General features: G+C 41.9%; 1 protein-coding gene across 4 annotated transcripts in view; it reads right to left on the reverse strand.

Moving 5' to 3' along the window:
• Nucleotides 1–11829, reverse strand: part of Frmd3 (FERM domain containing 3) — a 267360-nt gene that overhangs the window by 39719 nt on the left and 215812 nt on the right. For 3 of the 4 annotated variants that reach the window (XM_015506081.2, XM_015506082.2, XM_048800414.1), the window contains 3 exons: nucleotides 10329–10403; nucleotides 9960–10028; nucleotides 2197–2321 (listed from right to left, as the gene is read on the reverse strand). In XM_015506081.2, the coding sequence (XP_015361567.2) occupies nucleotides 2197–2321; nucleotides 9960–10028; nucleotides 10329–10403 (269 nt within the window). The remainder of the gene's footprint in view (nucleotides 1–2196; nucleotides 2322–9959; nucleotides 10029–10328; nucleotides 10404–11829) is intronic. The other variant, XM_048800413.1, reaches the window with a different exon arrangement.

The following is an 11829-nucleotide window of genomic DNA, read 5'->3' on the forward strand; positions in this document are numbered from 1 at the left end:
ATGGCAATATGTAAATCAATGGATGTGTAACTGATGTGATTCTGCAATCTGTGTATGGGGTGAAGGTGGGAGTTCATAACCCACTTGAATCAAAGTGTGGAATATGATATGTCAAGAAATTTGTAATGTTTTGAACAACCAACAATAAAAAATAAAAAAAAAAAAAGAAAAAGAAGAAAATGGAGCCAAATGGAAGCTTCTAATGGAATGGGGTGACAGGTTCAGAGTAAAGCTTACCCAGCCTCCTCTTCACATCCTAGGGGAACTTCAGAAATGGCCTAGAGTTTTGTATTCCCCTTGCCAACCATTCAACCTGTTTGGTGTAACAACTTTTATTTCTATTTACTCTCTCTCTCTCTCTCTCTCTCTTTGTTACTGGGGATTGAACTCAGGGGTGCTCAACCACTGAGCCACATCCCCAGCCCATTTTTAGATTTTATTTAGAGACAGGGTCTCACTGAGTTGCTCAGGGCCTCACTAAATTGCTAAGGCTGGCTTTGAACTCACAATCCTCCTGCCTCAGCCTCCCCACTTCTGGGATTAGAGGTGTGTGCCACCACACCTGGCTATTCTCCATTTTTGCAGATAACATGGAGTCACAATTTCATGCATATGCTATTCTTTCTCCCATTATTTACTGCATTAGTCATGTCCTCTCTCATTCTACCTTGAAATAATCATAAACTGTAAGAAAAAAGTGATTTTTCTCTCAAAGCAATATTTCAGGAATATGGGATGAAGCCCATAAAATCATTAGTAACCAGAAGTGAAAAACACAAAACATTTTCTTTCATTTGCAAAACACACATACACAAAGAGAAAGAGAGAGAGAAAAGCAACATGGATCCAGAGACTCATGGTTAAGAAAATTATTTTACTGTGGAACTTACAGCATTAGTTGGAAGGACAGATTAAAAAGGCCATTATAGCCAACCTGTTCTCATAATCACCATATCTTTGTGGCCCAGCTGGATACAGAAGGCATCTTCTGAGATCCCATTCTCCATATGTTTCATGCTTTCTCTCTACCATGGTATTTTTGGTATCTAGTTCCTCAGTTCCCCTTTCTAACCATCAAAGCATTCTCTCAGGAAAATATTTAGTAAAATTCTTCACATTTCAGTGTGAGTTGAATTGGTTACTTCTGCCTCTCTCAAGTGTATTTGTTTTCCAAGATAAACTCTTACTAAGAACTCAAAAAGCTTTTGTAGAAGGAATTTTTGATTTGAGACTGGGGTAAAGGTGATCTTTCAGGGACAAGGAGTCCTGCCCTCTTACATTTCCAAGTATCTACATTTTTAATGATAAAACAAAAAAAAATTGCATTAAAGCTAAGGAAAAGCGTACTATATTTGTATTCAGAAAATCTTACTTTGTGTGCATTTGTTTTTGGTTTACTTTGAAGTTAGTAAGAGTCTGAGATTTGCCTTACCATGTGTCTGAGATTTGCCTTACCATGTATGGTGAGATTTTTCCCTTTCTCTCATGAAGGAGAAGGAAGAAAAAGAGGGGCAATAGAAGGGACAGGAGGAAAGGGAAGAGAATGAGTCAGCACACATATTATCATCTTAAAAAATATAATGGTTTGGGGGTTAAAGTAGGCACCATGTATTTAGTCTGTATCAAAACTATTAGACAAGGTGCTTGTGGAAAAGAGACTAGGAAAATACTGAGGCAAAAAGAGGATGAGCAGCACAGAGATATTTGTGGAGAATTCTTTATAACCACCAACTTAACTGTGATGGAGTAGAAAACATCCCCTTTCAAGAGGACTTTCTGCAATAATGGAAATGTTTTCAGTTTCAGATTCCAGTATGGCAGCCGTCAACCACATGTGGCCACTAGGAACTCGAAATCTGGCTGTGTAATTGAGGAATTGGAATTTTAACTTTAATGGATTTAAACTTGATTTTAAATAGCCTCCATGGCTAGTGGGTACCACATTGTACAGTTTAGGTCCAACACCATTACTGCTTTCCCATGCAATCTTAGAAATATTTGTACCAGTAAAACTTCCAAGAAAAATGGATCGAACTCCCAATATCACACAGACTTCTGACTGAAAAAGAATGTATTTACTAAAACATAGTGTATGGCTCACTGATGCCCCTTACTCAACCCATTTCCCAGCATACATAAAATTGGTGCTTATTTATTCTTCCAAAGCAGATTTCTAGAATGAAGTGGCTGACTTACCCTCACCCAGGGGAAGTTCCTCTTCTTGCTCAATGGGAGAAGGAAGAAGGGGCTGCAGGGGCTCCATGTTAATGATGAGCTGTTTGTTCAAGGAGTGGGAACTGCGACTCTGAGTAATGCTGACTCTGAGAACAGACAAAAGCCAAATAAAGTTGATGTCCTTTGTGAGTGCTGGCCCCTCTCTCTCAGGGGCTACCCAAGCTAAGAAGTGCCTCTAGACACACACAGCAGATTAAGCTAGAAATAAGGGTGACATAAAACTCAAGACCCACCACCCTTCTTGCCCTTAAGATCCTGACAAACATCTGTGTTCCAATGTGACCCAGTAAGAGAAAATGTAGTTCCCCAGATGCCATCAGACCTGGGCATGTCAGATGAAGATGTGAACATTTTAAGAAGATACAGGAAACATAGGTGTCAGCTATCACTGAACTAGATATGCAGAAAGGTGAATGAAGGGTGTGGCTCAGAGGAATAGAACAAGCACCAAAAGACCCTGCCAGATGGATGGCACAGATGTGCTACAGCTCCAAGTTATCTTTCTGTAGCTGGATGTCCAGTGATTAATATTCCCATTCACCCTTCTCACCAGCCAGCTATGAAATACAGGTCTGTTCCTCCTTTGGGAAGGAACATTCACACCAGTGGCTATGACAACAGCAGATGGCAAGGAAACTGTTTAGGTGTCCATCAAAACTATTGCCTGACAGCTGGGGAGCCTGTTTGCACTGCCTGCTGCAAGGAGACCAGCTGTCTGTCCTGCCAGACAAGGAGGTGGGGACCTGCAGGTGGATGACTGGCACCCTTCCCCTCCCCTGTTTCCTGTCAAAACCAAAACCAACAATTCCTTCTAAGATGTTGTCAAATGTCTCCTGCCCTTTGAAGCCTTCCTGGATGGCTCCTGACAACAGAGACAAAGACTCACTCTCTCCCTCCCTCCCTCTATCACTTTCTCATGCTGCTCTCTGTTCTTTCACAGCTATCTGCATGTCACCTCTGACTCTGTGCAGTTATTGGTGTACTGAGCATGCTCTGCCTCCATAAGCACCATAAGGGCAGAGAGTGCTGACCTGGCCATCTCTGTCTGCCCTAAGGTGTCTTGTTTGGCATTGTGTTAAGGATGCTCAGGTTTAAAGCCAAAGTAAACTAAGTGTAATCCTGGTTTGGCATATTGTCATTTCACACTGGCATAGGTGCTCCCAGGCCTGGTGGAGGGACTGCCTTCTAGCCTGAGCTCTTCTGTTAGACCTGGGATGAATAGGGGAGGAACAGGATGTCTTTTAGCATCTTGAATTAACAGATGGAACTAACTAGAAGAAATTTCTAGGAACTTGCTTAATCACGGAGTCCTTTGCTTCTTTACCTCATTCCTCAGCCACTTACAATATAGCTAACATGTATGAAGGTCTGCCTTGGCCTGGCAGGGGTATAGCTCCCCTGCTGCCTTAAGCAACTCACTGTCCAGAACCAGGATTTTCAAACTTTTTTCTCTGAGAACTGCATTATGAAATGCAGGAAGGCCCACAATGAAAATAAGTGTTTGATGAGTGTTTACCCACAGCTATGTGTGATTTGCTTTTTTTTTTTTTAAATCTATTTTATTTTGTTTGAAGTGCTGGCCTTGAGTTTTCATGGGATTTCTTCTGTCCCTGTGGTCATTAATGACTGTGATTCTGTCTATCCTAGTGCAACACATTGCTATGCTTTGCATAGATTTTCTAGCTTTCTGACTTCTGAGATGTCCATTGTTTTAATCAGCTTTTTGGCTACTATGACAAAAAGACCTGACAAGAATAATTTTAAAAAGGAAAACTTATTCTGGGGCTCATGGTTTCAGAGATCTCAGTTCATAGATGGCCAACTCCATACTTCCTGAGATGAGGCAGAACATCATGGGGAAGGGTATAGAGGAGGAAAGTAGCTGGAAACATAGCCTCAGGAAGCAGAGAGAGAAAGAAAACACCCCCCCCTCATGGACAAAATAAATCCCCTAAAGGAAAAATCCTCAGAGACATATCTCCTTTAGCCACATCCAACCTGCTTTCTGTTTCCATTCAATTAATCCCTATTGGGGATTAATTCATTAATTATGTTAAACCTCTTACAACCCAATCATTTCATCTCTAAACTTTCTTGCATTGTTTCACAAAGGAGCTTTTGGGGGACACCTCACATCTAAACCCTAACACCCATAGATTAATTTCTTGCACAAAACAACCCTGATTTTTTTTGCCCCATGACTGACCATGCCAACCACTTAAGCTGGCAACTCTTCTTATCTCCGAAAAATCACTGTTTATGCTACAATGATGGGTCCTTAGCAAGTCTTTGTGAAGAGTCTTTGATTGCCCATCAGTCCTCCTCCCAACATTCTCTGGCTGAAGATTGCAAGCATTCTCCTGCCTCAACCAATATTGCAATGTCCAGCAAATGGCTGGTTTGGGGACAGATTTACCTTCGAGACGTGGGTCATCCTTAACACTGATGGTCAGGAAGATGCTGGCTCAGCCCCTACACTCACAGTCCCCAGGCGCTCCACTATAGTAAGGCCCATAGCTACTACAGGGGCTTAGAGATCTGCCCAGGGTTGACCAGATGGTACCTGTAGGGAATTACAACCCTGAGACTCTCCAGTAACAGAATACAGAGAGGAACATTATTTAGACTCAGATAGACACAAAGGTGGCTATGACTAGGGATTTCCCTGGAGCACAAATAATCCAGGGCTTCAAACCATGATATTATGATAGGTTGGGGGACAAAGCAAGCAAAATGAGGAAACAAATCCAAGTTTCCTACCTTTCCCCACTGCTATGGTCTGAATGCTTATGTCCCCTTAAAATTCATTTGTTGAAATAACCTCCAATGTGATGGTACCAAGAGGTAGGCCTTAAAAGAAGTCTGAGGATGCTTATTTTTGCCTTCTACCATGCAAGGACACAGCAAGAAGATACCATCTGTGAGAAAACAGACCCTCACCAGACATCAAATCTGCCAGTGCCTTGATCATGGGCTTCCCAGCCGATGGTATTTTGTTATAGAGAAATATAGAGAGAAATAAATTATAAAAAATAGAGAAATATTTTTTCTTCTTTATAAACCACCCAGCCTATTATATTTTGTTATAACAGCTCAAATGCACTAGTATACCTACCCACCTCCTTTAGTCTAAAATTTCCTTTTTTTCCGCCTCATTTTCCCTTTGCAGATGTGTGTGTGTGTGTGTGTGTGTGTGTGTGTGTCTTAAAACATTAGGTTTATTTGCTCAAAATTCTGGAGTTTGGAAATAGAAAATCCAAGAATTTCCAGGACCCTATTCCCTCTAAAGCCTACAAGAGAGGATCATTCCTTGCCTCTTCCAACTTCTGGGAGCCTTAGATATTCCTTGGCTTGTGGCAGCATAACTCTAATCTTCTTTGCAGACTTTTAAAGGTGCCAAGGCTTCTTTTATTGTGAGAGCTCAAGAGCACAGTTGTTCTATGATAATATAATACCAGAATCTGAATGGCCCTATTTTTTAAGCTAAGAAAGTGATTTGTATACACTTGATCTCATCATTTTTTTTCTCTGTATACTTGTAAAATAGGTAAGGTAAATACCATATTTACAGATGACGATGAGGTTATATAACTTAACTAAAGACACAGGGCCTCCATGATCCAAACAAGGCCCCACTGCTTAAAGTCCCACCTCTCAACACCAGTGCACCAGAACCATGGCTCTATAACATGAATCCTTGGAGACACACCCAGTGTTACATTTAGAGAAGAGATATCCCCCAAAATCTCATGTGTGGGACAATGAAAGAATGTTCAGAGGTGAGATGATGAGATTATGAGAGCTGTAACCTGATGAGTGGATTAATCTACTTGAATGGATTGACTGGGTGGTAACTGTAGGCAGATGGAGTGGACTGGAGGAAGTGGGTCACTGGGAGCATGCCTTTGGGGTTTATCTTATTTCCCTGGTGAACAGAGCTGTCCCTCTTCCTGCTTTCCTCCATGGCACCCTTCGCCTCACCTCCGGCCCAGAGCTATGGAGTCATTAGACCAGGGTCAGAACCTAAGAAACCATGAGCCAAAGTGAACTTTTCCTCCTCTAAGCTGTTCTTGCCGGGTCACTTGGTCATAGTGGTGGAAAGCTGACTAAAACACCAAGCCTTGTCATGAGGTAACTTGTTCTATGACTGGGTCTCCCCAGGCCAGGCCAAGACACAGGTCAGGGAACTCCATTCTCAGAATCCACCCGTCCGTCAGCTGACTATGAAAAAGGCCTGACCCACTTTGTAGCCCACTCAAGTGTAAAAAAGTCTCCTAGAAGACTGCCACAAAGAACGCTATTAAAGTTGAAAGGTTTCCTTTGGGAACTGCAAAAGTTGATTCTAATGCTGGAAAACATGGTTTGTATTAAACTATCTCCTGGTTTTTCTCAAATATGCTTTTAAGATAGGCATGAAAAATACCATGTTTACAGATAAGGAAACCAGGGTTACGTAATACTTACATGGACCCAAAAATGGTGGCATAAAATAGAGAGGTAGAATGAAGCTGCAGAAGTTCTTTCACCACTTCTTGGAATGCTGGCCTTGCTAGCAAGCCTCCAAAAACTTCATCCACAGGAATACTAATGCAAATGTATCTTTCAGATCCTACCTTCCCATTTTTGGATAAGAGATGATAACACTATCAAAACATACAATTGTGTGGCATTTTATAACTTCAAAATACTTGATTTTTAATCCTCCCAACAAAATCTAGGAAAAGCAATATATAAATCTCATTTTATACCTGGGCAAACTGATGATTTGGGAAGCTGAGTGACTTACCCAAGGCTGTAAGCTGGGAAGCAATACAGCCAAGACTAATGTGCTTGATTCAGATATAAATGCTGCCTGTGAGAAGCCTGGTGGTGGCTGTCATGTCCAGGTGACTGGCACAGTCAGCCCTGTGCTCAGTGAGCTTTGGCCTGTGTCAGATCGGGAGAGTGATTCTACCCAGTAACCAACCCAGGAGAGTTTTGCTTGTGGATCTTCTCATCAATAAATGATCAATGACCTAACATCAGAGTTAACTTCGCTCCTTTTTTTGAAGAAACAAGAAAAATTCCAAGACATTATTCTCAGTCTGTTTCTGTCTTTCTGTACACACACCTCAGAAGTAGGAGTCCATGAACCTGTCATTGTTTGATGAGTAGAATCTCAGGTGTGAGGAAAGATGCTTAATTAAAGCCTTATCATCACCATTCTATACTAACAGTCATCTCTGGATGCCCACCATCAGAGGAGAGCTCATTATTTGACAGCCATAACAAAGAAGCTGAAATAATTTGAAAATAAAATAATTGTCTAAGACAAACAATTTTCTACCATGCAGCTGGCTACTTGCTGGGAAAGAGGATTTGCCAGCAGGAAAGTATCACATATCATTACTGCTCCGACCACAATGCTGCCTCTGGGGAGGTGAAGTTTGACAGTGCAGCATCTTGGACAGACTTCAGATCTAAAAAAATAATGGGGCTGAGAACACAGTTCATCCACAAAAGAAAATAACAGAGGTGCTACTGTTACCTTCACAGTTCATGAATTCATTCAACAAACAAGTATTGCATTCTACTATACACCAAGCACTGGGTTAAGAAATGGAGAATATGAAGAGGACAAAGAGGGACAGAGCTTTGGCCTACCAGAGCTTGCTTTGTTTAAAACCATTACATTAAGCAAATTCTTCCCAGTACTGTCAGAGATTTAAGGGATGCTGACAAAGAACCAAGGACAAGAGAGGCTTCCTGAGGATGTGAACTTAGTAGTCTTTCACATACAGATGAAAGGGGGTGGTAGAAGACAAAGAAAGAGCATGAAAATCAGGCCTCAAAAGCCTGTGAGTCCTTGTTTGTAGTAATATCTTGGGGGATTTTAAAAGATTCCAGAAAAGAGAAATGGAATTGATTGATGCCTCAGGCTGTATTCATTTCCAGCACCTTTTTGGTGGTTCAGTGCCCTCCAAGAAAAGCTTTCACTCGGGCCAAGCTGCTCCCTTCACCCTAATACCATCGGAGAGCACAGCTACTCAAAGTGTGGTCCATGGACCAGCCAAAGGGCCATCACCTGGGAGCTTGTTAGTAATGCAGACTATTGAACATCATTTGGCCTTTTGAATCAGAATCTGATTTTAAAAGGATCCCCAGGTGATCCTGTGCAAGTTAAGGCTTCAGAAGCCCTGAGCTAAGAAGTCTTGATTTCCTTAAATTATTAAAACCTCAATTTATAAGAGAAGTATTTCAAAAAATTATTTTTTGATCTCATTAACCACCCATAGAGCAAGACACTGGAACTCTAGACCTGCATCTGCTATACCAAATATGACTTGGATAAATAATTTCACTTGTCCAAGTCTCGAGTTTCTGTCAATAGAGTGGAAGCAATAAAACTAGGTGAGGTCTGAAGTTATTTCCAAAGCAAAGATTCTGGATAAGAAATGATGTGTTTTATCATTGCTGCTGCTTCTTTTCTACACTGTGCTGAATGATCACAGTTTAGGGCAGGGGAGGAACTCATTGATGGGTGGGCCATCAGATGTTCAGGTATTACAATGAGGTGCCCCCAGCCAAGTTGTTCCACCTTCCCCAGCCCCTCAGTTTTCTCTTGCCTCTCAAAGCCAAGGGACTGGTTTTGCAGATGCATGTGACAGCTCCCCACTGCAAGCAGGGTTCAATTATAATTTGTATACATCTGCATAGGATCTCCTGTAGACTGTGGTTCTGCGCCCCTCTTTGGGAGAGGAGAGAAGTGCCATTTAGATACCCATGCCAGACTGGCCTACCCTCATTTCTGTGGGACTACAGCCTCTTCCTGCCCACAATCCTGAGGGACAAGAAGTGGCACCCAGCTTACATTGCCACCCTGGAAATGGAAGAGACTCAGCAAACCTGGGCATAAAGGAAACACCTCTGGGTTCCAAAGATGGAGAAAGAAGGACAGGTGCCAACCAGCATGTGGGGAATTCACTAAGGAATTTGGCTCACGATGGTCTTGCCTTAAAAGAGGGGAAGCACCATGATATGAATGTTCAGCTTTAAGATATTTAGCATGTTTGAGGTTGAGCATATTCAATAGGTTGTGTAAATTGTGGTGGTGTGAAGTTCAGTTTGGTCAAAACAATATTTAATTCCTAAAAATTATCCTAGATAGTCACCTTAATGAAGATGTTGCACCCTCAAACTGATAACAACTAGACCCTCCTTCCTGTAGGTGTACCTTGGGAGTAAAGGGCTCAGTGACATGTGAGCCTCTTCCCTCATGTGAAATAGTCTAAAGGAGTCCAGCCAATGGGAACTGACCACATCTGATGAAGGAGACAGAAAATTAGGCAGTTCTAAGAGGACAGAACACCAGAGCTTGGCCAAGAGATATCAGGCATCCTGCTTGCTCACATGACACTCCATATCTAATCAATATCTCTTCCCAGACTAAGTGACTCAGAAGGGAGCCCAGGTGCACCCATGCCACAGTCCAGCCAAATCTGTCTACGGGAGATTTCTAGGGATGTGAAAGAGTTTTTAATTAATTAAGTTAATTTCTTAAATTACACACAGGGGTATTATCAAGAATTTGAAAGAATCAGATTTGCTTTTCCTTTTTTTTCCCTTTCAGTGTTTGGCAGGTGCTCTACCACTGAGATACCTCTGCAGTTCATGGAAAAACCAGCTTTTCAATCCCTCTGTCCATCTTTGAAACCATCTGAACCAGAAGGGACCAACCCACTCACCTGTGTACCTCTGGAGGCTCCCTCTGGATTTTGGAGCTCGCCTCTACCACCTCTTTGGCAACTTTACCACTGTGAAAGACAAAAATACAGGTATGTGCAGATGCTCAGAGGAAGAGAGAACACATTTTTTTTTTTTTTTTTAATTTCACAGTGGTCTGAGACAGCTCAAAGTATTAACTCTTTCTCTTATTCCACAAAGGGAACTTAGTATGGAGGTCAAGGGTCTTTTGAGAGCATAAGAGCTCAATGAAGTGGAAATGAATGGAAGCACATAAACCTAAGTGGATTTATTTTTGAGCAAAACATGCAAATGTAAATAGCCATCCCCACTCCAACCCCACCAACTGCAATGGGATCAATGGTACCCACCTATATCGAAATCTACTTCCTTTAAAAAATATCTTGCTGCTTGACACTGTCTTGATCTGACTGGATTTCGCATACCTTTAAGAAAAAGCAAGGCAGAATGGGTAATGACATTGAAAAATCCAAGTAGGACATTACTGTAGAACTGTGGTAATCAGATATTTTGACAGCAAGAAACACATTTTATATTGTGACTCAGCATGCACAAATAGAAACTGAAAGAAAAGTTTTACAAAAAAAAATACTTTTTCTTGTATTAAATCTGATGCCATCACTGGTATCCTCCAATGTCATTTCCCTTCATTCTTTCTGAACTCTGGTCATGGCCCATATGTTTGATTTTACAATCCCTTAGTAGCTAATGGACTACAAAACGAACTAGGCAATATTAATGATCAATAGGGATTCTGTGTCAATATTGCAACAGAAAACAGCTTTCTGGCAACAAAGACTGTGTCAATATTGCAACAGAATATTGCAATATTGCAACAGAAAACAGCTTTCTGGCAACAAAGACCATTCTGTGCTACAAAGAACTCTCTGCACACTGCCCAAGCAAGAACAAGGGGCCATGTCACCACAAGCATGGTCACTGGCTTCTGTTTCACCATGACCCAGTGCCCTTTCAAAGAATCCACTCCAGCAGATGACTAAGATACACAAGGGACAAGAAGCCCAGACAAGCACTGACTCAGCACCTCTGAGCCACACTCATAAAAAAGAACAGAACAACACTCAAAAACAGCCAAGAACATGGACTGCCCTGAGGCTGAACATAGGGCCCTAAATTACCCTGACAGCTGGGGATACCTCTGCAGAGGTCCTTTAAGCCTTATGTAATTAAGTCCAAAAGGTCTCCCAGAGTTTGAGATGATTTAAAATATCAATAGTCACAAAAAAATCTCTAAAACACACACAAAACAAATATGTTCTATAGGATTCTGAGTAAACACACACACAAAGCCAGGGCTATGGCTAGAAGTTTCTAGGCAGGCAGTAGTCACCACTTGTGAGCCTCCTGAAGCTTCACTCATTGGCTCGTGAGTACTGACCCTGCTTGATCTGTGTACCAAGCTAAGCCCAGGGAAGACACATGCTCTCTGCATTCATGGGGTGCAAGATCTAGAGGAGAAATGAATATAAATCTAGTAGCCATGTAAATAAATGTAAATGACAAGCTGTATGGCTTGCTATGAAGGAAAAGTTACAATGACAACATGCAGGAGAAGGACTGATCTGCTCTGGGGTACCAGAGAAGGTGTCCAAAGGAAAGGACACTAGAGCAGAGATTCAGGGGCTAGAAGGTATTAACTGGGGACTGTGGTGGTTGGTTGTGGGTGCCTGGCAGAAGGGCAGAAAGCTCAAAAGCCCTCAGCCTAAGCATTTGCAGAACTAAAAAAACCTAGTGTATTTCCCCAAGTTATTACTACACACTTCCTTTCTTTCTCCTCTCTCTCTCTTCTCTCCTCCCTCCCCACCCCTCTCTCTTTCTCCCCCCCCCCCC

This window comes from Marmota marmota, unplaced genomic scaffold, assembly GCF_001458135.2.
Source record: "Marmota marmota marmota unplaced genomic scaffold, marMar, whole genome shotgun sequence".
NCBI classification, from domain to species: Eukaryota; Metazoa; Chordata; class Mammalia; order Rodentia; family Sciuridae; genus Marmota; species Marmota marmota.